At 44.1% G+C, this 26,793-nt stretch overlaps 2 protein-coding genes across 5 annotated transcripts; one reads left to right on the top strand and one right to left on the bottom strand.

The window, feature by feature from the left end:
* Positions 1–540: 540 nt before the first annotated feature.
* On the top strand, positions 541–9,504 carry LOC136552156 (uncharacterized). Its single transcript, XM_066543696.1, has 13 exons — positions 541–1,134; positions 2,131–2,200; positions 2,284–2,340; positions 2,648–2,703; positions 5,887–6,100; positions 6,191–6,277; positions 6,352–6,426; positions 6,517–6,597; positions 7,229–7,293; positions 7,952–8,174; positions 8,285–8,373; positions 9,073–9,187; positions 9,284–9,504. Exons 1-13 carry the CDS (start codon positions 686–688, stop codon positions 9,317–9,319), a joined length of 1,617 nt encoding a protein of 538 aa, XP_066399793.1. The 5' UTR covers positions 541–685; the 3' UTR covers positions 9,320–9,504.
* An 888-nt stretch (positions 9,505–10,392) lies between these two features.
* LOC136506886 (kinesin-like protein KIN-UA) lies at positions 10,393–26,681 on the bottom strand. Of its 4 annotated transcripts, none has more exons than XM_066501778.1 (20): positions 26,456–26,681; positions 25,840–25,940; positions 25,611–25,733; positions 24,860–25,045; positions 23,881–24,102; positions 23,630–23,783; positions 23,377–23,526; positions 22,589–22,677; positions 20,996–21,208; positions 20,651–20,785; positions 20,325–20,507; positions 19,327–19,440; positions 19,079–19,204; positions 18,877–19,006; positions 18,693–18,785; positions 12,110–12,235; positions 11,317–11,442; positions 11,022–11,165; positions 10,815–10,943; positions 10,393–10,704 (listed from the first exon to the last, which is right to left on the bottom strand). In XM_066501778.1, exons 1-20 carry the CDS (start codon positions 26,613–26,615, stop codon positions 10,562–10,564), a joined length of 2,847 nt encoding a protein of 948 aa, XP_066357875.1. In that variant the 5' UTR covers positions 26,616–26,681; the 3' UTR covers positions 10,393–10,561. The 4 variants fall into 4 exon arrangements, with proteins under 4 accessions (XP_066357875.1, XP_066357883.1, XP_066357879.1 ...); XM_066501786.1 differs by having other exon boundaries at positions 19,327–19,434; XM_066501782.1 differs by having other exon boundaries at positions 20,325–20,504.
* Between the last annotated feature and the right edge of the window lie 112 nt (positions 26,682–26,793).

The raw sequence follows: 26,793 nt of genomic DNA, 5'->3' as shown, positions 1-26,793 counted from the left end.
ATTTTGGTTAAACTTAAGATGCTTTGTCTCTCCAAGATGCAAATAATTTATAATTTAGAATGGAAGGAGTAGAAGACAATTTTGCATCAGGCCTGAACTATTTTCAAATCACACCAACCACACTTAGATGTTCTTTCTCTCCACGTCCTGCCACCTTCATATTGGCCGACAGATATGCGCGCGTATATTTTCTATGTTTGGGTCGATTTTCCAAGTGCGAAAGATTGGGGGTTGTTGGAGAGCTTTTTTCGATCTTGCAAAAAGTTCAAAATTAGGGGTAGGTTTTGGAAACTCTTTGAGTCAGTTAAAACTTGGGTCCAACATGGTATTTTCGTGCGGTGGGTTGATCTTTCTGAGTGGGGAAAGATTGAGAGTTGTGATAGGGAGATGTTAGAGTGCGTTTTTTTAGTCTCGCCAAAAAAAAAAAAAATTAAGAGTGGATTTTGAAAACTGTTGGGTCTGTTTAAACCTGGGTCCAACACGGTCTCCCTGGCCTGTGGCGGCCTGGCCGACGTAGCTGCGGGTCCCACATGACAGTTTTGTGCTCTAAATCTTCCCTCCCCTGTTGAAAAGCCAAACAAAATCGCTGGATTTAGCCGCGGTGCCTCTGTTTCTCTCTTCTCGCTTATTAGGGTTTCCGGATCTACTCCGCGTCGCCGCCGACCAACCTCCGCCGCGCGACGCCATGGACTTCGACGAGTACGAGTATCTGGAGAAGACGGTGGAAGCGTCCGGAGCGCCGGCCAACGGGTCGTCGGGCCCCGGGTCGGGGGATAAGGACAAGGAGCGCAGCTCACGCCGCCGCTCATCGGGCGGTGACGAAGAGCGTGACGACGTAGAGCGCAGATCGAAGCGTTCTCGCTCCGAGGAAGGCCGCGACCGCGATAGGGAGCGGCACAGGGACCGCGACCGCGACCGGCACCGCAGCAGTCGGGAGCGGCGGGACCGTGACCGTGACGGCAAGGAGAAAGAGCGGGACAGGGAGAAGGACAAGGGCAGGAGGAGCCGCGACCGCGAACGGGAGAAGGAGAAGGAGAGGGAGAGGGAGAAGGATAGGCAGCGGAGGAGCCGGAGCCGGTCGGAGCGACGCCGTGATGACGAAGAGCGTGATCGCTACCGTGAACGCGATGTCAGGTGCATGAACCAACTCAACTCGAGTTTATTGAAACAAACTGCGGAACGAGCTATATTACCTGGATAATTTTTTTAGGACTGACCTTTAAAATTATGCTAGAATAAGGCATTGCAAGCAACTACTCACAAATCTGTTTTTGTTTCACACTTGTTCCATACTTATAAGACCATTGTTAGTTTTAAACTATATTGATAAAATCAGATTACCACTAGGGCTTCCTACTTGTACCAAATATTTCTTGTGTCATATGTTATTGATGTAAGTTATGCGACATTCAATAGAATCGAACATCAGTATGCTAGAGTGATCTTATTCTTAAGACGTTTTTTCACATCAATCTGACCTGGGAATTCAGGTGTCGGATTTCAAATATTTTTTTTGTGAATCTCTTATTATCAAAGCAGGAGACTTTGACCGCCAACCACGGTGGCCACGTCGAGATTATTAGAGACTGGCATTCCACCAGAATATATGGCCACATGTGGCTACTTATTTCCTGCATCCAAAATGTGGTCAGATGAGCAGTGATGAACTGATGATGCCATATGTGGCTACTTATTTCTTGCATCCAAAATGTGGAGCTGAACTGTATATGTTTTGTTACAGAAATGTTGGTGTTGTTGTGCTTCTTTTGCTGAAGCACTGCCTTTTACTGTTAACAACATTCAGTGTTCGGTCCACTGCACAAACAAGACGTGCATTTTCCTTTGAGCAATTCTTTTAGAATAATATGGCCACAAAGGCAATGAAGGATGTTCATATTGCGTTTTTCCTACCTCTGTCTGTGATATTAAGTTGCAAGAGAGAATTCTATACGTAAGACATGCTACATTTTGTATTTTTGTTATCCTTATAGCTGCTTAGCCTATTCGCAGAAGATGGTTGAACCTGTACTTTGAGACCAAATATATGTTGTGTACTTGCTATTCTATTATTATTTGAGCTTGTCTTTCTTATTGTACTATCCGTTCTTATGAAGAATTCTCTTTGCACAGACGTAGGAAAGAGGAGCCTGAACCTGAAGTTGATCCAGAAAGAGATCAGAGGACTGTGTTTGCTTTCCAGGTTGCTTTTTTGAACAAGTCTTTCACAATGTTGCTTTTCTAACCTTTGATCTGAGACTAACTTTTTTAAAATTACAATTGCAGTTATCTTTGAAGGCAGATGAAAGGGACGTATATGAGTTTTTTTCTAGGGCTGGAAAGGTGTTAATCACTCTCACTGCCATTTTAATTTTTAACTACACTAGTCTGACTGGTGCTCTTGTATGCTCATACACATGGATGCATGATACACAACATAGTTTTCTAGTCTTTTCCCATAAATCAAACATATAATATTCTGGGGAGGATGTAAATTTGCTCAAATGCCTAAGTTGATAGATTCATGTTTATGGATTAGTTGTTTACCCACATTTTGTAGCGAAGAGATATCCGCTGTTAGTCATTTCTTTTCTTTTTTTGTTGATTGAATCAATTCTTGTGCTTGAACTGTTATGTTTTCTTTCTCTAGGTCCGGGATGTTCGTCTCATTATGGATCGAAATTCGCGACGTTCTAAAGGTGTCGGGTGAGTACCTGTATACTATATAGCAGCTTACACACCCCATGTTATGTATTAGCACTTTGCAGTGCATAGGCTTGCATTTCCATTTTTAACACGGAAGCACTGAGGCAGCATACACTGTTTACTTTTGTTGCTTCAATTTCTTGATACACTGACCTGAAATTTTGTGCTAGAACATAGAAACTTTGCAGTTAACTGGTACAGTGCCATGTTATGAAAATATATATCCATTTTTTGTGTCGGTTACTCATAGGGCTTGCTGTCAAGTTTGAGCTTATATGCTCTTGGAAGTTGAATAACATACAACAACAACAACATAGCCTTTCAGTCCCAAGTAAGTTGGGGTAGGCTAGAGTTGAAACCCACTAAGAGCCCCAAGTCACGGTTCAGGTACTTTAATAGCTGCTTTCCAAGTACTCCTATTCAAACATAGATCTCTAGGTATATCCCAAGCTTTCAAATCTCTTTTTATTGCCTCCCCCATATCAATTTCGGTCTTCCTCCACCTCTCCTCATATTATTACTTTATTAGCTTGACTTAGGACTCCACAATGCACTGGTGCCTCTGGAGGTCTCTTTTGGACATGGCCAAACCACCTCAACCGATGTTGGACAAGTTTTTCTTCAATTGGTGCTACCTCTAGGTGATCACGTATATCATCGTTCCGAACTCGGTCCATTCTTGTGTGACCGCAAATCCATCGCAACATACGTATTTCTGCAACACTCAGTTGTTGAACATGTCGAATCTTTGTAGGCCAACATTCTGCTCCATACAACACAGCCGGTCTAATCGCCGTTCTATAGAACTTGCCTTTTAACTTTTGTGGTACCCTCTTGTCACAGAGAATGCCAGAAGCTTGTCGCCACTTGATCCACCCTGCTTTGATTCTATGGCTAACGTCCACATCAATATCTCCATACCTCTGTAGCATCGATCCCAGATACCTTAGGCACTACTTGACCTTCCAAACTTACATTTCCCTCCTCCTGTACAATTCCGCCAAAGTCGCATCTCATGTATTCGGTTTTAGTTCTGCTCCATCTAAAACCTTTAGACTCTAGTGTCTGCCGTCATAACTCTAGTTTCCTATTTACTCCCGCCTGACTTTCGTCCACTAACACTATATCATCAACGAACAACATACACCAAGGGATATCCCCTTGTATGTTTCTGGTAACCTCATCCATTACCAAGGCAAAGAGATACGGGCTTAAGGCTGACCTTTGATAAGTCCAATTTTAATCGGGAAGTAATATGTGTTACCATCGTTTGTTCAAACGCTAGTCACAACATTGTTGTACATGTCCTTGATGAGGGTCACGTACTTTGATGGGACTTTATGTTTGTCCAAAGACCACCACATAACATTTCTTGGTATCTTGTCATAAGCCTTCTCTAAGTCAATGAAAACCAAGTGGAGGTCCTCCTTCTGCTCTTTAAACCGCTCCATAACCTGTCTTATTAAGAAGATTGCTTCTGTGGTTGACCTTCCGGGCATGAAACCAAATTGGTTTGTTGATATCTGCGTCGTTCCTCACAGGCGCTGCTCGATGACTCTCTCCCATAACTTCATAGTGTGGCTCATCAACTTAATTCCCCGATAATTAGTACAACTTTGGATATCTCCTTTGTTCTTGTAGATTGGTACCAATATGCTTCTTCTCTACTCCTCAGCCATCTTGTTCGATCGAAAGATATTGTTGAACATCTTGGTTAATCATACTATAGCTATATCCCCGAGACATCTCCACACCTTGATTGGGATACCATCGGGGCCCATCGCTTTGCCCCCTTTCATCCTTTTCAAGGCTTCTTTAACCTCCGATTCTTGAATCCTCCGCACAAAGCGCCTGTTAGTGTCATCAAACGAGTCGTCCAGCTGAACGGTGGTGTTCTCGTTCTCACCATTGAACAATTTATCAAAATACTCTTGCCATCTATGTCTGCTCTCATCCTCCTTCACCAAGAGTTGCTCCATCTCATCCTTTATGCACTTGACTTGGTTGAAGTCCCTTGTCTTCCTATCGCAAGCCCTAACCATCCTATAAATGTCCTTCTCTCCTTCCTTCGTACTCAAACGTCGGTAAAGGTCCTCATAGGCCCGCCCCTTTGCCTCACTCACCGCTCCTTTTCCAGTCTTCTTTGCCACCAAGTTGAATAACATAACTCGTAATATATATTTTTTTGCGCGCGCATAATCTGGGTACTGTGGTAACGTTTTCCAACCTTTTTTTTTTATAAAGATGTCCCAGCTTTCTCAAATAATTGGTCTTGATAATAGACATGGTTTATGTATACTAGTGGTGAAATGGGTTTTGTGAAACTGAATGTTCTAGAGGCAGCAATAGAGCTGGATGTAATTTAGGGTCCACTGTTGAGTTGTGGCCTTGTGGGCAACCGATGAGCGACGAGAGTCTGCTCGTAGCTGTGAGGGCAAGTACTTTTACAAGTACGCTTAATGGGTCTGATGTACTCTGTAGGTGTCTGTGAGGGCACAAGTTGAAATTTTTTGTCCTGCATAGAATGTGGTTTGTTTAGGTCACACTTAAGATTGTTTTAGTCCTGGGATTACTGAGTTTTGATAACATACTGGATCCTGGCTTAAATCATCAGACAAATGTTGAAATTCATGTTAAATTTGATTGGCTTCCTGTAGAAAAGTTTGGTTACGCAGTTAGTAGGATTGTGTGGTGGTATTATTATTTTTTGCATGTCCATATTTGTGGCTTTTGTTCTAGTATAAAATAGCTGGTATATCTATTATGGTATTTAAGATGCTATTAACCATACTTGGTACTGTGTTTGCTCTAGTTGCGCTTTAATGATTATTACGTCTGCATTCTAGTTGTAGATGCATCTAAATTTTCATGCGGGAATATATTCATCAGTTTTTCGTACTGGGCAGGAATATTTGTAATTTGGTGTATCTGCTGGGATAATCAGCAACTTATTGAGTAAGATGGAAAACAAGATCGTGTTGGTGACAGTAAGCTGTATGGAGTGTCACAGTTCCACATTATTGGAGTCCATTTCAGTGCAAAATTGAAAAAAAATGATCCAAAGTTCTGAACATAAATAACTTTAGAAGAAAGTTTGTTTCCATATAAAAAAAAGAAGAAAGTTTGTTTATTTTGTTATTGGTTGGATAGTCTAACATTCGCCATGCTATTCACATTATGCAGGTATATTGAATTCTATGATGCTATGTCTGTTCCAATGGCGATTGCTCTTTCTGGTCAGTTGCTTCTTGGTCAACAAGTGATGGTTAAGCCTTCAGAGGCTGAAAAGAATTTAGTTCAGTCAAATGCTTCTTCAAGTGGAGCTGCTTCAGGTGGAGCAAGGAAGTTGTATGTTGGAAATCTTCACTCGAACATTAATGAGGACCAGTTGCGACAGGTCCATACTCTACACATTATTATGTAGAATTTTTCTGTGTTTGGAGCAAATTCTCTTGATTGTTCATATTATTGAAAATGATCTTGCCAGGTCTTTGAACCATTTGGACAAGTGGAGCTTGTCCAATTGCCATTGGATCCTCTCACTGGGCTATGCAAAGGTTTTGGTTTTGTGCAGGTTAGTATTTCTCCATGAAGAAATTCCTGTTTCCGTTGGTGCTTAATTCTCACCATTTCTATTTCATCATTTAGTTTGTACGTCTTGAAGATGCAAAAGCGGCTCAGAGTTTGAATGGGCAACTTGAGATTGCTGGAAGAGTAATCAAGGTAAAAATATTGTTGGGAGTTACCAGCATTCATCTTGTGTTCCTATTTGAGCTCAGTTGTCTGACATTATGGTAAACACTTGTCGGCCAGGTTTCAGCTGTGACAGACCAAGCAGGCGTGCAAGTTAGTGAAGCTACAGGAGATTTGGATGATGATGAAGGTGGAGGCTTGGTGGGTTTCAACTAGTCTCAATTTTTATTGAATGTTCTTTTAGTTCTATTACTGTTGTTTGGAGTATGAATTATGCCTACTCTAACCCACTCCAACACACATGGATTGAGTTGGATACATGGGCATCCAAACGAGGCCCAAGAATAATTTTTTTTGGTAAACGAATTTCATACTATAGTATTTTTTAGTTTCCTTTTCCTGAAATTATACAGTTGGTTGAGTACCTATGGTCACTGTTTATCTACATATGCTTCCTCCAAATGAGCTAATGCATTTAGTCTAACGTTTGGTTCCCAATTTTGAAGCTCTCCGTATGCTGTACATAACAAAGATGCTAAAAGGATCTATTAATAATATTATTAGTATGGTTTTGTTTGCATGCTTTTTTGTCATTCAATGTTGACACTATCAGAATAGCTAAGCATTGCTTCTATTAAGAATTGGGAGTTGCATTCCTTTGTAAAGCTAACATTCCAAGCAGACTCTCTTTTGGTTTTACATACATAAAAAGTGTGCCCAAGTCCTTTTGGTCTTTTCATGACTCTTTAAAACGAGCCTACTTAGTCTTATACAAAAATAGGTGTTCGTACATATTATCTATAACATTATGTTTGATGTGTGGTCCCTGCAGGCACTGAATGCCAGTTCCAGAGCTCTTCTAATGCAGAAATTGGACCGCAGTGGCATTACAACCAGGTACCTTTTTTTTAGTTGATTGCATAATAATCTTCCTGACATTTTGATAAGTATAACTCTTAAAAAAATATTTAGTATAGTTCCATTATTTGGAGCATATTTATTTATTTGTTAAACTGGTGGTGGAGCTGCACATTTGGTTACCGAGGTGCTGAATGGACTATTCCTCCATAATTTGATTTTTTTGTGGCACCGCAGAGACTTCATTTCATTTAGAATTCCATTATCTTGCTTGCTTGTACCAGTGCCATCATTTGTACCCAAATCTCTCATTATTGACCTCTACTATATTATCGTCAGGATTCAACCACCACTACAGCAACGCTGTTTCCATATATATATCTAGCTTATCAAGGTCATTCTCCATGGACCTCCTCCAGTTCTTTGGTGTAAAGTGGTTTGGCTGAAATATTCTGTTTACTGCAGTTCTAGTATTTAGTGCCAGTTGCACTGACTGCAAATTTCAGGATGGCGAATTAATGATGTTTGAACTTGACATATGAGGGGAAACTTGTTACAATATCCTTACCAGTTTGATGCAAATTTCAACGATTGGCTTCATAAGAAACTTGAGTTAAATTTTGTTATAGTAGATTTACCCTTTTGTGTGTCTTTGTATCTTACTCAATGGACGCGTCAACCTTTTGTGTTTCTGCAGTTTGACTGGTGGGATGGGCACTGCTGGTTTGAGTACTCCAGTGGTAATACCAACTGTATCTGTCCTTGGTGCTGCTCCAGCTACAGCTCCTCTTCTGCACCCTACAGTGCCTGGTCTTGGTTCAATTCCTGGGGCAACTCTTCCAATTACTACCCCGTCTATTGATTTGGCTCCACCTAATGAATGCCTATTGCTCAAGAATATGTTTGATCCAGCTTTGGAGGTCAGGATTTCTCTGCATTATTATGCCAAGTCATTTAATTGTTGCTCATGGAGTTTGGGGGAACCCTTTTTCTTTGTCATCTGTTGACCATTACCATGCTATTTTTGCAGACGGATCCTGATTTTGATTTGGACATTAGAGATGATGTTCAGGAGGAATGTTCCAAGTTTGGTCAATTAAAACATATTTTTGTAGACAAGTAAGTCCACATATTCATTTTTTAATAAATCCGTCATGCTTTGTGCTTAAAATTTCTTTTTGCTGTACTCTCCAGCATGTGGCATTACAAATTTTCATGTAGAAATATATCATAAATCTGAATTGTGGAATGCACTGGGGCTCCTTAAACTTACTCTTAGGTTCTCAGCTAGGCCCATAAATAAATTCTCAAAAGTGTGATTCTGTGTCCTTAGAAATCACCTGTGCTTACATCCATTAGCACCGATGTAACTCATTTGTCGCTCCCATAGCTTCTCGTTGGTACCATTGGAATGCTCTTTAAATGAGCTTTTTGAGTGGTTCACTACAAATGCGGATCTGGGTCCATAATTGGAACTAGAGTGAACTAGTTTTTTTAAGGACCCAGACCCTCACTTTTTTATGGACCTAGGTGAGAATCTGGGAAAAGTTAGGACCCCTAATGTATTCCACTTATTCTTTAACATCACACTTTTGAGGTTATTAGGATTTTATTTGTAATTAGTCTGCAGGTTTGGATCCACTTTCACACCTTTTCTACTACTAGCTTCCTCCTGTTCTACCAAGGCAGTTAGCACAATACCAGTGTGTACTTTTGCAAAGTTTTCAACAGATCTTCCTTAAATTGCCTTCAACCATTGCAAAATTTGAATCTATTCTCACTCTCTAACCCCTTACTGCTGTTGCCATTGCGGTGCAGAAATACTGCCGGTTTTGTGTACCTGCGGTTTGATAGTATAACAGCAGCTATGAGCGCACAGAAAGCACTTCATGGAAGATGGTTCGCAGGGAAGATGATAACAGCAACTTTTATGGTATATTAAATGCTACATCCCTGCTCTCTTGTTTGCTATTTTGCATTTTGAATCTCTATGATGAGCTTGCCTAAATCGTGGTGCTTAATTTGGCAGACCCCTCAACAGTATGAAATGAAGTTTCCGAGCTAGTGGACAGATGCTTGGTTAACATGGACATAGTTGCTTGGGCTCAGTACCGGCATTTCTACATTTTAGCGTTTTGATTTGAGCTTGTGTCAATTATTAGTGGAGGAAAATGTAGTGGCTTTCTCGTAACATTTTGTCATTAATCGGTTTGTAACATGGTTTATGTATCACCTCTACCATTTTGACAAGTGTGTTTTTTTTTTCCTTTTGCGAATCATAGTATAGACTGACATTTTCATGCACGCTCACTCACCTCTCAAACATGTCGCCTACCGTTAAAAGAACAATGAACAATGTTGTTAAATTCTAGATAAATTTCAGTAAAATACGAGCATCCGTGAAGTGGTAGGTAGGTTCCGTACACAACCAGATGAGTCACGTTCGGCTCGTAAGTGTGTTGAGGGCCAAAACGTGAGAGCAAAGGTCTCGTGAGATGGCAGATGGAAGAAAGACTTGCCTTGCGCTGTTGCTTTGTGCTCGAATTGGAATTTTACTGTCTAATGGAGTTTCTCTTGCCGTTGACGTGACCCGGCAAATGACGTCGGATTTCGGTAAGTATAAGGTTATGCTCGACTATTGCGGCATGTCAAAACCCTGGAGGTGCTAGTACGTACCAAACTAATGCAGTTTCAAAGATTTCATGCTAGATTCGATGATATATATACTCGTCCGTACCAACGTATTTGTCACTGTTTCATGTTGCTTCCTTCCTTCTCTGCGGTTGCACTTCTCCAGACTGCTGTAGACGCTGTCTCAAAAACACACACACACGCGTTACACTTCTCCAGAAGTAAAAATGTTTAGTAGTCATATAAAAGTAATATTAATATTTATATCTTTAAATAAGTTTATTATAAAAGTATATTTTATGATTTTATTATACATCATAAATATTTATACTTTTGTGTATATATTTAATCAAAATTTAAAAGTTTTAGCTTCTGAATAAATAAGATGTGCATTTATTTTCAGACAAAGGAATACGAACAATAGATAGGCCGCCGCGGACGGACGGTGCTAACGAAGACTAGAATGTGGACACTGGACAAGAAATAGAGAGTCGGTACGAAAAAAAAGAAATGAATGTGCACAGGACTACTCTCATCCAAACATAGCTGTTTTCTTTTGCTGTTTGGATGAGCATGAGCGTGACAGCGTGGGACCTTCGGAAAATGGAATACATCATTTGCGTATGCATAGTATCATGAATGAGTCTACAACGGAAGGTTTGTCTTGACCATAGACTCATTGGATCTCTCTTAAAAAAGCAGGATTTGAATCTAAAGCAGCCTTAGCTAAGTTACGTGTATCTTCTCTCGGGGACTCCCTCGTTATGCGAAGCAGCTCCTTGATTCCGCCAGAAGCAATGATGTCACAAGTGTTGTCTTCTGCAAAGTTGTGGGTGATATTTGGTAAAGATACTGTACATGTCGATTGTGCACCAAATTCATGAGCTACACAGGGCAAAATGGTCGACAGCAAACCTCTATGTACTTACCGTTCTGAGCTAGATGGCAAAAAGCAAGCTCAATATGTCTTCGTGTTGAAGCAGAAAACATAGTTGAATGGGCCACCATCCAAGTAAGAACACCATCTTCAATCAGAAGGGACCTACCTTTCCTGTGACCTATTATTGAACTGAACAATCAGGAAAACTCGATGTATTCCGCTTCAATGGCACAATCTTCAGAAGTGCAGCACAAACCTTGGCTTATCATCCGGGATTCACATTTTGCAAAGTTTGCTATTCCTCGTGCTATCTGGGCTATGACATCGGTGTGTCCACTGTGAAACATTCCCAGTAGTGCTTTTATTCCACCATCTTGTTTCAACATTAAGTGCAGCTTTTCTGCAAAAGTACACATTTGATAGGTCATATCTTTATTCCCCCAAAAATAGATGTTCCACTTCTAGCAACTAACCTTTTAGATCCAACAGAATATGAATCTAACCATAATTTCAATAAAAAAAAACTAGAAAAAAAAGACAACAAGCTGTACCATTCCCACATAAATTGGCAATTGCGCCAGCCACCATCCGCAAAGTTTGAGGATCATCAGTTTTAGAAGCAACATTTGCTAATAATCGAGCTCCACCTTTATTCATAATCACTCCCTGGTTTGATCCTGCAATATCAAGTGTCAACATAAATACATAATGCTTAGGATGTAAAAACTAGGCTAATATTGATTTAATTTTACCACAACTTATTAAATAGTTGAAGCTATAAAGCTGTGTGCATCACACACTAGTGGTGGTCAGTGATCAAACCAAGCGAGAACATGTAAGAGCCCTCCATAGTTCGAATGAGACAATATTAGCATATCATATTAACAAATATCCATCCATGAGATGGCAAAAATTTGCACAAACATTGTCTCCAATGTGATTCAATTCTTTTGAACTTTACTACTAATTCAATTACTATTTGAAACTAGATTATTCAGCTTTAGTGGATATAAGACTAAAACATCAAAACAGTTCAAGAAAGTGTGAACTTATATGGAGATGCAATGCTTAACAAATTCACATGCATATAGAACATTTCCGTCTGTAATGATGATAGATGAAAGTGTCCATCTGTAATATTTCTTTAGCAATGCAATAATTTGGTATTCACATGTCAAAGGAATTCTTTAATGGTTAAGATACACATGTTGACAACCATTTTGCGGTATAAATGATGATAATTAAGAAATCCTGGCAGTGAGGTTGTAAATGATTTTTGGACCATTTCGACCAAACTGAAGAGAAATCTGAATGGTGCTTTGTTGGAAACTATGAATCAATTACCATTCATTGCCAAGTTAGCAACAGCACCAGCAGTGACTCGATGAATAGTGGTGTTTTCTGATGTTTCTAGAAGGGATAGAAGAGCATCGAGCCCTCCTTCCTCAACGATTCTTTCCTGATTAACATCTGCAATCCCAAAAATGGACAAGTGAGCAAAAACTGATCATAATCCTAATACTTCATTAGAAGTATAAGACGTTTTCAATCTGAGTTGTGAAACTCTACTTCAGCCGCTAATATGTTCTAACCTATTTAAATTCGTCACATTAAAATAGTATTATTAGGTTTGTTAAAAAATAATATTCAAGTGACAGATCATAGATATGTTGTGGACTCCTTCATAGGCAGACAGTATCGGCGCAAGGCCAGGCGCGCCACTAGTGGCTGAGGCGCCTCTATCTGTTTTAGAAAGCAATAAATCAGGAGGAATTATAGGATCGGGGTCTTGGTTTGTTAGGGAAGGTTTGTTAGGGAAGCACCTGAACTATAAAGGTCGCTGAGGAATAATGTAATTGGCATCGAAGAAGAATAGAACTCTACCGTGCAGGTGGGGTTCCTCTTCGACGGTGGCTGCGCGCGCTTCTGCCGCTGCCGCCGGCGACATCCCCACTGCACCTTTGCCTCGCTATCCCCTCCGTTCCAATTCTCAGTCCAGCCTACTCCTCCAATCTCCTCTGCGTACTCCACGGCGGCAACGCCGTATCAATTTGGTATCAGAGACCATCTACGGTGCATCGACCTCTCCGTCCGGCACCTCCTCTGTTCCTGCGGCCATGGACGAGAAGCTGGATCGCATCTTGGGTCAACTCACCACCATCACCAATCGACTCAACTCCCATGACTCCCGTCTTGCGCGCATGGAAGGCGGCAAAGCCGCTGCTTCTGGGAAGGGCGTCGACGGGGAGGATGCCGACGCGGACGACACGGACCAGGAGCTCCACCGTGACCGCGCCTGGGCGGACTTCCGCGAGCGCGCCCTCCGCGATCGCGACCCCTTCGGTCCGAGCGGCCGCACCTTCGACCACGACTTCTACGGCCGAGGCGGGCGCGGCTTCGATGACCGGGACGCACACGACTTCGGCGGCCGCGGCGGCCGTTTTTTCCGACGGCCCTGGCGACCGCGGGTATGCAGACCGCGGCGGGCGCGGGTACTCCGAGGACCGCGGGTACGACGATCGAGCCGGACGCCGCTACACCGACAACCGCGCCTACGACGAGCGCGATTTCCGCGGCTTCGGTCGATTCGGCGGCGGCGGCCGCGAGTCAGGACGCGCGGGCCGCGGTTATGGACGCGGCGGGCGCGACTACGATCGGGACTACGACCGTTTCATCGACCGTCACCGCGAACCTCACCGTCCGCCCAAAATTCCATTCCCCACCTTCGACGGTGAGTCTGATCCGCTGACCTGGCTCAACAAATGCGACAACTTCTTCCGTGGCCATCAGGTTCCCGAAGATGAGAAGGTGTGGATGGCATCGCTGTACCTCAACGGCACCGCGGCGGACTGGTACTACCAGATGGAGCGTGACTTCGGCTTGGTGCCGTGGCCACGCTTCGTCGACTTCGTCAACCTCCGCTTCGGGCCACCAATCCGCACCAATTCGATGGCTGAGATCAAGGCGCTGGTCCGCACGGGTACTGTGGAGGCATACTCGCGCCAGTTCCAGGCCCTGCTCGCGCGCTGCACCGACCTCGCCCCGCGGACGGTGATCGACCTTTACACTGGAGGGTTGGGTCAACCGCTCGCGCACGACGTCGAGATGCAGTACCCCGTCGACCTCCAGAAGGCCATGAGCCTCGCGCGGGCGTTTGAGCAGCGTCACGCGGAGTCCTCTGCTGTCAACAGTTCGACGGCACCGAAGGGCTCCGGCCGCCGCACGATCGCGTCGGCCTCCTCCAACGTCGCCCCGGGTGGCCCTCCGCCAGAGGGCAAGCCGGAGGGCCCTCGGTCACGCTTCCGCCGTCTTACACCGGCGGAGATGCAGGAGAAACGCCGAAACGGGCAGTGCTACTTCTGCCCGGAACCCTATAGCAAGGAGCACCAGTGCGCCGCCAAGGGCGTCTTCCTCATGGACTTGGCGGATGACGACGAAGACCCCCTCAGCGACATCAACGACCTGGAGATCTCTCTCCACGCCCTGACTGGCCTCAAGGCCGCGGAATCAATGTTGTTGCAGGTCACAGTGGGCGGGGCACAGCTGCGGGCGCTGGTGGACACGGGCTCCACGCACACGTTCATCCACTCCGCGCTTGCACAGCGCCTGGGACTCACCGTCACGCCGAGAGCTGGCCTCAACGTCATGGTGGCCAATGGTGATCGAGTACGCAGCCCCGGCGTCTGCATGGCTACTCCGGTCACCATCAGCGGCGAGGCGTTCTCCATCGACTGCTTCGCCCTCGACTTGGGCGGCTTCGACCTGGTCCTTGGCGTCCAGTGGCTCCGGACGCTGGGACCCATCGTTTGGGACTTCAACGCCCTCGCGATGTCCTTCTGGTACAACGGTCGCTCCCACCACTGGACCGGTGTCCACAGCCGGGGATTGGCCGCTCGCGCCATAGCTGATCCCCGTGCTGTCCTGGAGGACCTCCTCCAGTCCTACAATGACATCTTCGAGGAGCCTCGTGGTCTGCCCCCGCAGCGCCGCCATGACCACAGGATCCACCTCTTGCCCAACACTCCACCGGTGGCGGTGCGGCCGTATCGATACCCGCAGCTCTTGAAGGATGAGATCGAACGGCAGTGCGAGGACATGCTCGGCCAAGGGATCATCAGGGAGTCGACTTCACCATTCTCCTCCCCGGTGCTTCTGGTCCGCAAGCACGACGACACTTGGCGTTTCTGCGTCGACTACCGAGCCCTCAACGACGCCACCGTCAAGGACAAGTACCCGATCCCGGTGGTCGATGAGCTCCTGGATGAGCTGAAGGGTGCCCGCTTCTTCACCAAGATCGACCTTCGCAGCGGGTACCACCAGGTGCGCATGCATCCGGATGACATCGCCAAGACAGCCTTCCGGACACACCGTGGGCATTTTGAGTTCCTCGTCATGCCCTTCGGCCTCACCAACGCGCCTGCTACTTTTCAAGCACTCATGAATGACATCTTGAAGCCATATATCCGCCGCTTTGTGCTTGTATTTTTTGATGATATTTTGATCTACAGCCACTCATGGGCTGAGCACTTACAACATGTCAAGCTTGCGCTGCAGCAGCTGCGTGACCATCATCTCTACGCCAAGCGCTCTAAATGCTCCTTCGGCGAGCCTTCAGTGGCCTACCTCGGTCACATTATCAACGCCGAGGGAGTCGCCATGGATGCTGACAAGGTTGCTGCGGTGGAGGCATGGCCAACACCCCGCTCGGTTCGAGCGCTGCGCGGGTTTCTCGGCCTTACCGGTTACTACCGGAAGTTCATCGCCGGGTACGGCGGTGTGGCAGCACCGCTGACCGCCCTCCTCAAGCGCGAGGCCTTCACCTGGACAGCTGAGGCTGAGGCGGCCTTCCTCACTCTCAAGTCGGCGCTGGTCACGGCACCCCTCCTTCAGCTGCCCGACTTCACCAAGCGGTTCGTGGTGGACTGCGATGCGTCAGGTGCTGGCTTTGGCGCTGTGCTGCACCAAGGAGACGGTGCCATCGCCTTCTTCAGCCGCCCGGTTGCTCCTCATCATGCCAAGCTACCAGCCTATGAACGTGAACTCATAGGGCTGGTCAAGGCAGTCCGTCATTGGCGGCCTTACCTCTGGGGTCGCGCGTTCACCGTCCGCACTGACCACTGGAGCCTCAAGTTCCTCCTCGACCAGCGCCTGACGACGATTCCTCAGCATACATGGGTCTCCAAGCTGTTCGGGTACGACCTCACGGTCGAATACCGCGCAGGGAGGCTCAACACCGTCGCCGACGCGTTGTCCCGCCGTGACGAGGGGGCGGCGCTGCTGACCCTGTCCGGACCGCTCTTCACCGACTATGACACCCTGCGGCAGGAACTGCGGGAGGACGCTGCGGCTAAAGACTTGTGCCACCAGCTGGCTGCTGGCACAGCGCCGGAAGGGTGGCAGCTGGTGGACGGGCTGCTGCTGTACAACAGCCGTGTCTTCGTTCCAGAGGGCTCCAGCCTGTGGCCACAACTCCTTCGTAATGCCCATGAGGCTGGACATGAAGGTGCACAAAAGACTCTCCACCGTCTGCGTGCCTCCTTCTACCACAGCCGGCTCCATCAGATGGTCCGGAACTTCGTCCGGGGCTGCCCCGTCTGTCAGCGCAACAAGACGGAGCATCTCCATCCGGCTGGTCTGCTGCAGCCCCTTCCCGTGCCCACCTCTATCTGGAGCGACATCGCAATGGACTTCGTCGAAGGCTTCCCAAGGGTTGGCGGCAAGTCGGTCATCTTGACCATTGTTGATCGCTTCTCCAAGATGGCTCATTTCGTCGCCTTGAGCCATCCGTACTCTGCACAGTCCGTTGCCCGGGCTTTCTTCGACAACATCGTCCGGCTGTACGGCTTCCCGTGCTCAATCGTTAGTGACCGTGACACGGTCTTCACCAGCCACTTCTGGGAGGAATTGTTCAAGTTGGCTGGTGTCAAGCTCCTGCGCAGCTCGGCCTTCCATCCTCAGACGGATGGCCAATCAGAGGTCACTAACCGGATCATCGTCATGTACCTGCGGTGCTTAGCGGGGGATCGTCCTCGCTCGTGGCTTCAGTGGCTGCCCTGGGCGGAATTCTGCTTCAACACCTCCTACCAGTCCGCCCTTCGGTCCACGCCGTTTGAGGTGGTCTATGGCCGGGCACCACCAACTTTGATGTCCTACACTCCAGGAACAGCTCGTGTCGCGGCTGTGGGTCGCCAGCTCCAGGACCGTGACACGTTCTTGACCGAGATCAGGGAGCGCCTCATCCTTGCTCAGGACACCATGCGGGAGCACCACAACAAGAAGCGTCGCGATGTGGAGTTTGCTGTTGGCGAATGGGTTCTGCTCCGCCTTCATCAGCGCACTGCGGTGGGAATTACAGCGGCATCTCCTTCCAAGCTTGCGGCCCGCTATTTTGGTCCATATCAGGTGGTCGAGCGACTGGGCGCGGTTGCTTACCGCCTGCAGCTACCCCCGAAGGCCCGCATCCATGATGTCTTTCATGTGGCTCTGCTGAAGAAATTCGTGGGAGTTCCTCCAGCCGCACCCATGCCTCTGCCTGCCATCTTCAGGGGCCGTGTGGTTCCAACCCCGACTAAAGTGGTTCGGGCTCGTCTCAACCGCGGCCGCTGGGAACTCCTGGTGCAATGGGAGGGACTTCCTGCCGCTGATGCTACCTGGGAGCCTATCGCCGATTTCAAGGAGCGCTATCCTACATTTCAGCTCGAGGACGAGCTGTTTGTTGGGGAGGAGGGAAATGTTGTGGACTCCTTCATAGGCAGACAGTATCGGCGCAAGGCCAGGCGCGCCACTAGTGGCTGAGGCGCCTCTATCTGTTTTAGAAAGCAATAAATCAGGAGGAATTATAGGATCGGGGTCTTGGTTTGTTAGGGAAGGTTTGTTAGGGAAGCACCTGAACTATAAAGGTCGCTGAGGAATAATGTAATTGGCATCGAAGAAGAATAGAACTCTACCGTGCAGGTGGGGTTCCTCTTCGACGGTGGCTGCGCGCGCTTCTGCCGCTGCCGCCGGCGACATCCCCACTGCACCTTTGCCTCGCTATCCCCTCCGTTCCAATTCTCAGTCCAGCCTACTCCTCCAATCTCCTCTGCGTACTCCACGGCGGCAACGCCGTATCAAGATACCAGTACGGAAACAGTCATAATTAAAGTTACTGGAGATTTGGTCTTGTGCAAAGCATCATGTTTGAAAAGAAAGTAATTACTATCTACCTTCTAGAGAACAGAAAGCATAACATAGAGTTACAGCTACTTGTTCAAGAGAAATATTGTAGTGAAAAATTATAGTCAAGGGAAATGTTGTACTGAAGTTATTTTTTGCAGTATCATACTCCCAACCATACAAGCACACAGAAAAATGTTAGAAGCTACAGTGGGGTAGCAATTCATTTTGGGTCCTGGCCAGTCCAGAACTCCAGATTGAATTCATATCAATAATAACATAAAACTGTTAGGCAAGAAGGCTGTCTCAACTCACTGTGAGTTGATTCGCTTGTGTATGTGGCACAGATCTCTTTTTTTTCCACAACGGCAAAGCCGAATTTCATTACTTGAAAGCAACAAAATTACAAAAAGTTTTGTCCAACGAACCATACGATGCGCCTAACCAAAAGCCAAATTGAAATGAACTCAAAGGGTTCATCCAACTGCGTGTGGCACAGATCTCTGTATGTGTGCACTGGTACATTTAACCTTTCTTCCTATCTTACTGCAATCATAGTACCATACACAGATCTCTTTTTTTTAGAGAAAAAAAACTCAACAAACAGAGTATGCAAATGGAGGTATTATTTTCATTTATTAAATGCTACCAAAATCCCAATACTTCTTTTTGTAGGTTTCCTATGTTCAGATAAGTTTTCCATACAAATAGGCTCACGGAGATCAAGGCAGTGTTAAATATATGCACAGTTGCAAGGGGAAAACTCCCAGACCTTCAGCAGCAAGATTAGCAACCACCTTGACAGCATGGATCTGCACATCTAGATCCTCAGACTTCAACAGAGCAAGCACATTTGGAAGACCAACTGGGTGTCAATTGGGCCAAAACAATTGTCAGGATGGCAGTTCAAGAAAGACAAATGTCTGATCTGGTAGTCTTCCATGATGTAAAGTTACCTTCTTCAAATATCTTTGATATAGTACCCCTCTGACCAGATAGGGCCTCTCTTAATTTTCCTGATTTGGACACAAAAGCTGTGTTGCCTAATCCAGATCCTGATCTAACCATACTACATGATGTTTTAGACTGTCAAAGAGAAAAATTACATATAAGAAAATAAACATCAAAATATCAAAGGGTACAATAACAGAACCGTACCTCTTCAGCACAATTATCAGACACAGACTGTTTCAACCTTACAATTTGATCTTCAAGGTCTTGTCTCTGGCTCATTTCCTGCTGCACCTTTTCTTGAGTAGACTTCAGTTCATCATATATTAATTCCTGCAATAATTACCAAATAAACAGGTAACCAAGAATTACAGCAAATTGAAAGTAAACAAAAACAACCATTTCTTTATAAGAATCACGGACAGGGTCGATTAGCTAAGACTGGTTTGCTTTACCTTCTCTGAAATAAGTCCGCTGACCTTTTCTTTTAGTGATTGTACTTGAATTGTAAATTCTTCGGTCACTTTGGTTAATTTCTTTTCCATTTCACGGGCCATACTTTCCTGCAACTGGAATATACTTTGGTCACCTTCTCTAATGATAAAAGCAACACTTCATATTCATTTGAGGACATCTGTGCAGCATTCAATCGTTTCGATATAACTCGACCATGCAACATATACAACCCTGGCAACCACTTATAAGATGAAATGCTTTGACTCACTGAAACACACCTATGAACTGCACAGTATTTATTCCAGTGCACATAAAACAAATTCCCAATGCTAATTAGGCCGGTTGAGTACACCATCTTCTAAGCCTATATAACAGAAAGGTGAAAATATAAGCTGTTAAATTCATGTAGCAATATTAAATTAGCATTGAATTAGGTTGAAAGTGGTAGAACTGCTTGCACATTTCCATTTGCAGGCACAAGACATTTTATACAGGAAGTTAAACAAGCCTTTTCCATTGTAGATTCAATCTTATTAGTCAAAAAATCAAATATTATGGCAATTGATACCTGACTAATAAGTAGTTTTATTAGTCTGGATTTTGGAGATGGGAATTTCTTATCAATGTGCAGATATTAAATATAATTGAGACTGGGAGTATGAAACTCTTAAAACAACAACAACAAAGCCCTTTCGTCCCAAGCAAGTTAGGGTAGGCTAGAGTTAAAAACCCAACATGGACACCAACAAAAAGGGAAAAATAGAGAGAAAGAGAAAATAATTATATATAACGCAACTCTTATAGTCATACAAAACTGTGTTTTACCACTCAAAATACAACTTAATCTGTACTGGTTACAGAAGAAAAGAGGGGCAAAAATACATAATATCCAAGCATGACACGTCTAGAAACCAGAATTCAAAAGTATGTCATGACTTGCCTATTTACTAGGTGTAGAACTATCTGATTTCAATAATGGCTGCATCTTAAAGTTTACCTGGGCAGAACTCTGAGCATCACACAGTTGCTGTTGTAGTACACTCATGCGATCTTTCATGCTTGATGAACAACACCTTTCTTCCTCAAGTTTCCTTAGTAATTCTCCCATTTCCTTCTCATGCTCTTTAGTTGTATCGGTAAGAAATTTCGTTTTTGAGAGGTTCTCAAGCTGTTGCTGCTGCTAATAACAGATCTTATGTCAGAATAGCAACATTGTCATGAGATGAACTTTTTCAATGCAGCAGCAGTACAATGTTAAACTAGAACCAAAAAAAAAAGAGAGCAATGCATAAAGAAATATATAAGGTGGTAATGTCAAGCTACCTTGTTTTCGTTGAGCAATTTCTCAAGCTCAGTGACCTGTTTGGATAACAAATTGTTTTGGTCTCTCTCTTTGTCTAAGTCCTGCGTCAATTTTTTGACTGCAGATTCCAATTGACGCTTTTCCTTCTCCAGATTCTGGGTTAATAAATCACTTGTTATATTCTTGCCCCCTGAAGCAAGGTTTTATATCATGATACTGAAGAGGGTCGCACTGAACGCTGTGAACACTTTTGTGAAAAGCAAAGTGAATGTACAAATAATTTTATATTTGAGGGAAATACAGCAGGGCAGAGCACAGCTTCAAATTTGCATCTCATAAACAAAGCAGTGGACCATAAAAGATACCTCAATTTGCATGTTAGAGGTCATTCTTAAATCATGGAATGACCTCTCAGATTCTTTCAACCTTTTGTCCATCTGCATTTTTTCACTTCTTATAACCTTTTGTTGTCTCTCCATCTCTGATGTGAGTTGGTCGACCTCACGCTCCATCTTCTTGTAAAGAATTTCGTAATCAACCTCTTCCTTCAGCTTCATTGTGTTCACTACTTTCATTGCCTGCAAATCACAAAGTAAAAACCCAAGAAATAAGTTTTAACAGACTCAAAGAAAGCATCCCAATCTCAGAGAAAAATGTGGTTACAATCTTCAATAATCCAGTGTATTTGATTGCATTACAGTACCAAAAACAAGAAATGGATTATTATCATAATCTCAGAAGTCTATGACTACACAATATGTGCAAAGGACACAAATTTTGTGTCCATGGTTACTGGCATCCCCTATACCAGAGGCCACCACTAGTGTTCCATGGATGATGGCGTTTACTAGCACGGATGACTGCCAGGGGTGGGTGTGTGTTAGGCACTCATTGATTCAGGGTGTTGCAGCCTCAAGCAGTCACTGCTTCAAAAGGCAGGTAGGTAACTGACTAATAGTGTTTGCCATCAGAAGCAGTTTTGTTGTCATGTGTTGCTATGCTCGTCTACAGGGGATGCCAGAACCCAGTCACCAATGTGGAAAACTGCAAAGTTGGGTTTGCTACTTTGCTTTCACGATCATAATTCTAGTTTTCTACCACTGAAGCAATTGAGATGACATTACCAGCTCTGTAGTAGGTGAAAGTGCATTAAGTTAAATAAAGGCAGGTGCATTAAGTTAAATAAGTGGCGCCAAACATCTGGTGTCATACGTGACAAAAGGGTACCACAAAAGCTAAAAGACAAGTTTTATAGGACGGCGATTAGACCTGCTATGTTGTATGGTGCAGAATGTTGGCCTACGAGAAGACGACATGTTCAACAGATAAGTGTCGCGGAAATGCGTATGTTGCGTTGGATTTGTGGTCATACAAGAAGGGATCGAGTTCGGAACGATGATATACGTGATAGATTAGGGGTAGCACCAATTGAAGAAAAGCTTGTCCAACACCGGTTGAGATGGTTTGGACATGTCCAACGGAGACCTCCAGAGGCACCGGTGCGTAGTGGAATCCTAAGCCAGGATAATAACGTGAAGAGAGGTAGAGTAAGACCGAAGTTGACTTGGGTAGAGGCAATAAAAGGAGACTTGAAAGGATGGAATATACCCAAAGACTTAGCCTTAGATAGGAGTGCTTGGAAAACAACTATTCACTGCTGGGTTTCAACTCTAGCCTACCCTAACTTGTTTGGGACTTAAAGGCTTTGTTGTTGTTGTTGCATTGAGAAATACATGTCTGGAATTGACTGCAATTTGGTAATGCTTAACCATCATACGACAGTGAAAAAATTGTCTCAACTACCAGGTTCAATAATCTGATGTGTCTGGGTTTAAGAGCAAGGTGTTTCCACAGATATGAAAAGAGAGAACCGAAATTCCAGTATTACAAAAAACACAAGAATATTGAAAAGGAAGGCAATACAACATTGGACCAATGGAATGGTGAATTGAACTTACCCTCTGCCCAAACATAACTGTGCTTGAAGTTTCTGAGTAATGCCTAGCAGATGGACCTATTGTCACAACAAGAGAAGTCCTAGCAGTCCCTGCCAATTGAAGACTTGAGCAAATGTCCACCAGATGTTATAGCAAAATAGTTACTATTATGTCATTCAAAATGAATTAATCCACTATTAATTGATATCCAAACTGAATTAATCAACACATGAAGAATACAATATGGTTTCAGCAGTGCTATCCCCCCCCCCCCCCCCCCCCCCCCCCCAAAAAAAAAAAAAAAACAAATCCCCCATTTCTTAGCTTCCTGTGGCTTCAAAAGTCCAAACGTGCATGTTCCAAAGGTTTAAGATTTTGTATGAAGACTTTACACCTAACATGACTAACTTATACAAAATACTTTCCCTAGCAAAACTGTAACTCAGCCTGCATTATGCAGTGATTCCTGCCAATCATTACTGTAAATAGTTCTTTCCAACACTATTGGTTCTTTAATAATTAAATGGGAACTTCAGACACAAACATCAGGACATCAAAGATGATAACCAGCAACTAAGAAACATGGCACCAATCGAAGTTAGACTTGGAAAGTGTGACATATATCTCATCTTTTTCTTTTGTTCAGCTAGGAGTTGCACAGTACATGCCGCTGCCTTCTGCTAAGAACCGGAGTCATGTAAGAGATATTTTTAGAAGATGCCATCCCGATAGCCTAGTACTCTCTAAAGGGAGAACTTCAGCAAACAGAAGCTAGTAATCAACAAACAACATAAGCAAATCATAAGCACCTCCAAATGAATCACGGAGTATCCTTGTAAGCTTTGAATCTCTTGTGGGTATATGGGGACTATTTTCTGCTAGCGCATTAATGCATTTTCCTAAGGAAGTTAATGAAAGATTGATGAACTTGGCTTCTTCGATCATGTGACCTTCACTTCCTGAGAAAAAAAAGGTATTACAGAGCAATGAACACTTCTGTGACAATATTTAGTAACCAACTTGATTCGCAATAGAAAGATAAAATATGGAGATAAGTCTTACCTGATTTATCAATTCGTTCTGATCCAGCAAGGTCAACAATCAAGAGTTTACTTTTGAGAACAAGTGGCAGATCATCAGGAAAAGTGTCATGTCTATCATTATACAAAGAGCTACTACTTTCTTCTTTTCTTCTTGTGCTTCTTTGCAAATGGATCTGAAAAAAGGCATCAATAGTGCATATCCATATCATTACTTACGGAACCTAAAATAGGAGTGATAAAAGAACTAATTGTTGCAGTGCAGGAACATACAATTAGAATTGCATGACTACGAGATGATTCCGTGTTCATCTTAGTATTAGCAGCATGACGATTTGCCTCACCAATTTGCAGAAGTTGAAAAACATGTTCAAGATCTTTAACTTCAACTATTGCAGCACCTGGCAAGGAAACTTCACCAGTTTTTGCATCTTCTACTATTGGAATATTAGTCTTCTCTGGGGCCAGTAAATCATGGACAGATTCCAAGTACAGCTATACAGCAAGTAGGTACAAGTTAGCATGATAAACCAAACTCAAATGATAAGCCACCATTTGTTTAGTTATAAAGATGAAACTTACGAAGGATGGATGGAAAACTTGCCAATGAATATCTTAAATATATTATGCCATCTTTTGTCCATTTTAATAGTACACAGTAAGAGGTCTATATAGTAAACTTTGAGACCTTCTCCCATCCATAAGACCATAAGATTCGTATGGCGGGTTAATTTAGCATGAAGAATTATATAATATAAGATGGGTAAACCACATTTATAGAAATTTACATCTGCATAAGTGTCTTGCTCTATGCCTTTATGGATTGGCAGTTAAGTGCCGAATGAGATGAAAATAGTCAGAGCCTCTCGCAATTCATAACCTATTTAACATAACAATTTACCATCAAAAAAACATTCAAGCAAGTCGTACACTGTGTGTTATCTTCTTGTCTTCTTCCATAACCAGTTCAATTAGATTGACAGAATATGTAGTTGTATGATTGAAACAAGTCACATGACCATTAACATATAAATAAATGTTATTCTTGCGCTAACAATAAGTAAGCAATTCTTCGAAGCTAAATTACATGATCATCAACATATAAATATGGTTGTTTTGCAATAACAAAGCATCAATAAACAATAACGTCAATAAGAAAGTCAAAGAAATTCTACAAAAATATTCATGAGCGCTAATTTAAAAAGTGAAAAAAAGTTAAATAACAAATTATATCAGTTGTTGGGAATAAAACCTGTAGATATGATATGGCGACCCAATCTGTTTCAAAAGACAGGCTAGAAAGGATATGCTCCAATGCTCTGACCATTATACCACGTTCAGAAGGGTCATCTTTCCCAAGTCGACCAACTGTGTATGTTTTGCCAGTACCTGTTTGACCATAGGCCATTACTGTCCCATTATAGCCTTCTAATACACTCTGCAAAGGTAAATCGACAGTTATTTTATTCTTATTAAAAAAATGTAACTCTATGACTACTTGTGCCTTTTTCCCTCAAACGCGCAGGAGAGATGTGTACCTTTATATTAAAGAGAAAGAAAGAATGGACCCTTACAACACAACCCCAAAATCTCAGTAGACAGATAAAAGGGGATGCAAAAAAGAAGCATTAGTCAAAGTAGTTTGTCAAGCAACAGAATTAGAAAAGGAAATCATGGAAATGCAGAACTGATGACCTTTTTTAACGCAATGCAGAACTGATGACTGACTGTTGTAAAATGTTACTTCACAATGAAAGAATTTTCTAGTCACTATACTAGAAATGCAGTGCCCACAAAAGGAAATTAATAAGCAAAGTTGAGAGGTTTTGTTCTGAAAATATTAATAATCAATTATTATCACAATTCAACCATGAGTTTATAGTGGCTTAAATATTGTAACAGTTGTTACTCCAGGTTACAACACTAGCAAATCTACATTTCTTTTGATTTGTTCTATGTTGCACATCTAAATTAATTAGTGGCATCTGGAATGCATGACTTGCCTCAACCACGGGCTTTGCCACTGCCTCATACACACGTTTTTGTGAAGCATTTTCACTGAAGACCTCATCGAATTTGTAGGATTCACAGCTCCAATTATTTTTCTTCAGTTTCAGCCTCTTGGACTACAGAAAACAAGATCATCAACACAATCAGCTGCAGAAAAATATATACAGTTCACGTGATTGCTGATAAAGAAACTGAAGGGTAAAATGGGATGGACAAGCTAACCTCAGGCTGCAACTCAACACAACTATTAAAGTCAGCACCATGAGCTAAATCCTCTGAATTCTTCGGCCGGGGCCTTACAGCAACTCTCACTCTGCATGAATCTGTGATTGTGAAAGGCATCTTTATATCAGTTCCGAATTAATAGAGCAACAAACTAAGTTTCCATGATAATGAACCGCAGGTCTACCAAAATCAGAACAACACAGTGCATCCGAAAAGCGCCTGTTACGGTATATGACAGTGACACCAGTGCTATCGTGCAACAATGAACCATCAGTGAGTAAATTTGGTGCAAGTGAGCAGGCTTGACGTGAACAAGCTGACCATTTGGGAAGGGGCTACTGCCTGAGGGATATATTGGTGCCATAACGATCCCTGCCTCAGGAGCAACAGCGAGCTGCCAATGCAGCACCGCTTATCTCCCCCTAACTGCATCTCCGTTACCATTGCAACACTCCCGCTTCATTTCAGCTCTCAAGTCGAATCGATTACGAGCCTAGAGAAACCGACAAAGCGAAACCGCGAAACCCCAACACGCGCCTCCGCGACTTGCTGACGGGAACAAGGGGGGAAAATGCATTCTCCGATCATTCACGGGGAGATACATAGTAGGTACCAGCGCTGCCGCTGTGGTTGACGGCTGGCCGCGACCTCGCGGGGGACGGGGAGGGGCGGCGCGGACCCGGCGCGACCGACTTGGACCGCGGGCTGGCGCCGCGGGGCGCGCCATGCCTCTCGACGGGCCGCGCAGGCGCCCACCCGGCGCCCGTTGCCATCGCCGCCGCGGGAGGCCTGAGTGCGGGTGGATCTCTCTCGGCGGCGGGGCGAGCTGGGGAGGCGGAGAGAATCGGAGAAACGGGAGGGATTGAGGCGGCGTCAGGCGTGGTGCTGGGGGTGTGGTTTCGTTTCCGTTTGTGTTTTTGAGTTGAGGCGCGCACGACGGCGACCGTGTGG

The sequence above is a fragment of the Miscanthus floridulus genome, chromosome 1 (assembly GCF_019320115.1).
Source record: "Miscanthus floridulus cultivar M001 chromosome 1, ASM1932011v1, whole genome shotgun sequence".
Taxonomy (NCBI): domain Eukaryota; kingdom Viridiplantae; phylum Streptophyta; class Magnoliopsida; order Poales; family Poaceae; genus Miscanthus; species Miscanthus floridulus.
The sequence above is the reverse complement of the archived record's forward strand: the minus strand, read 5'-3'. Positions and strand labels throughout refer to the sequence as shown.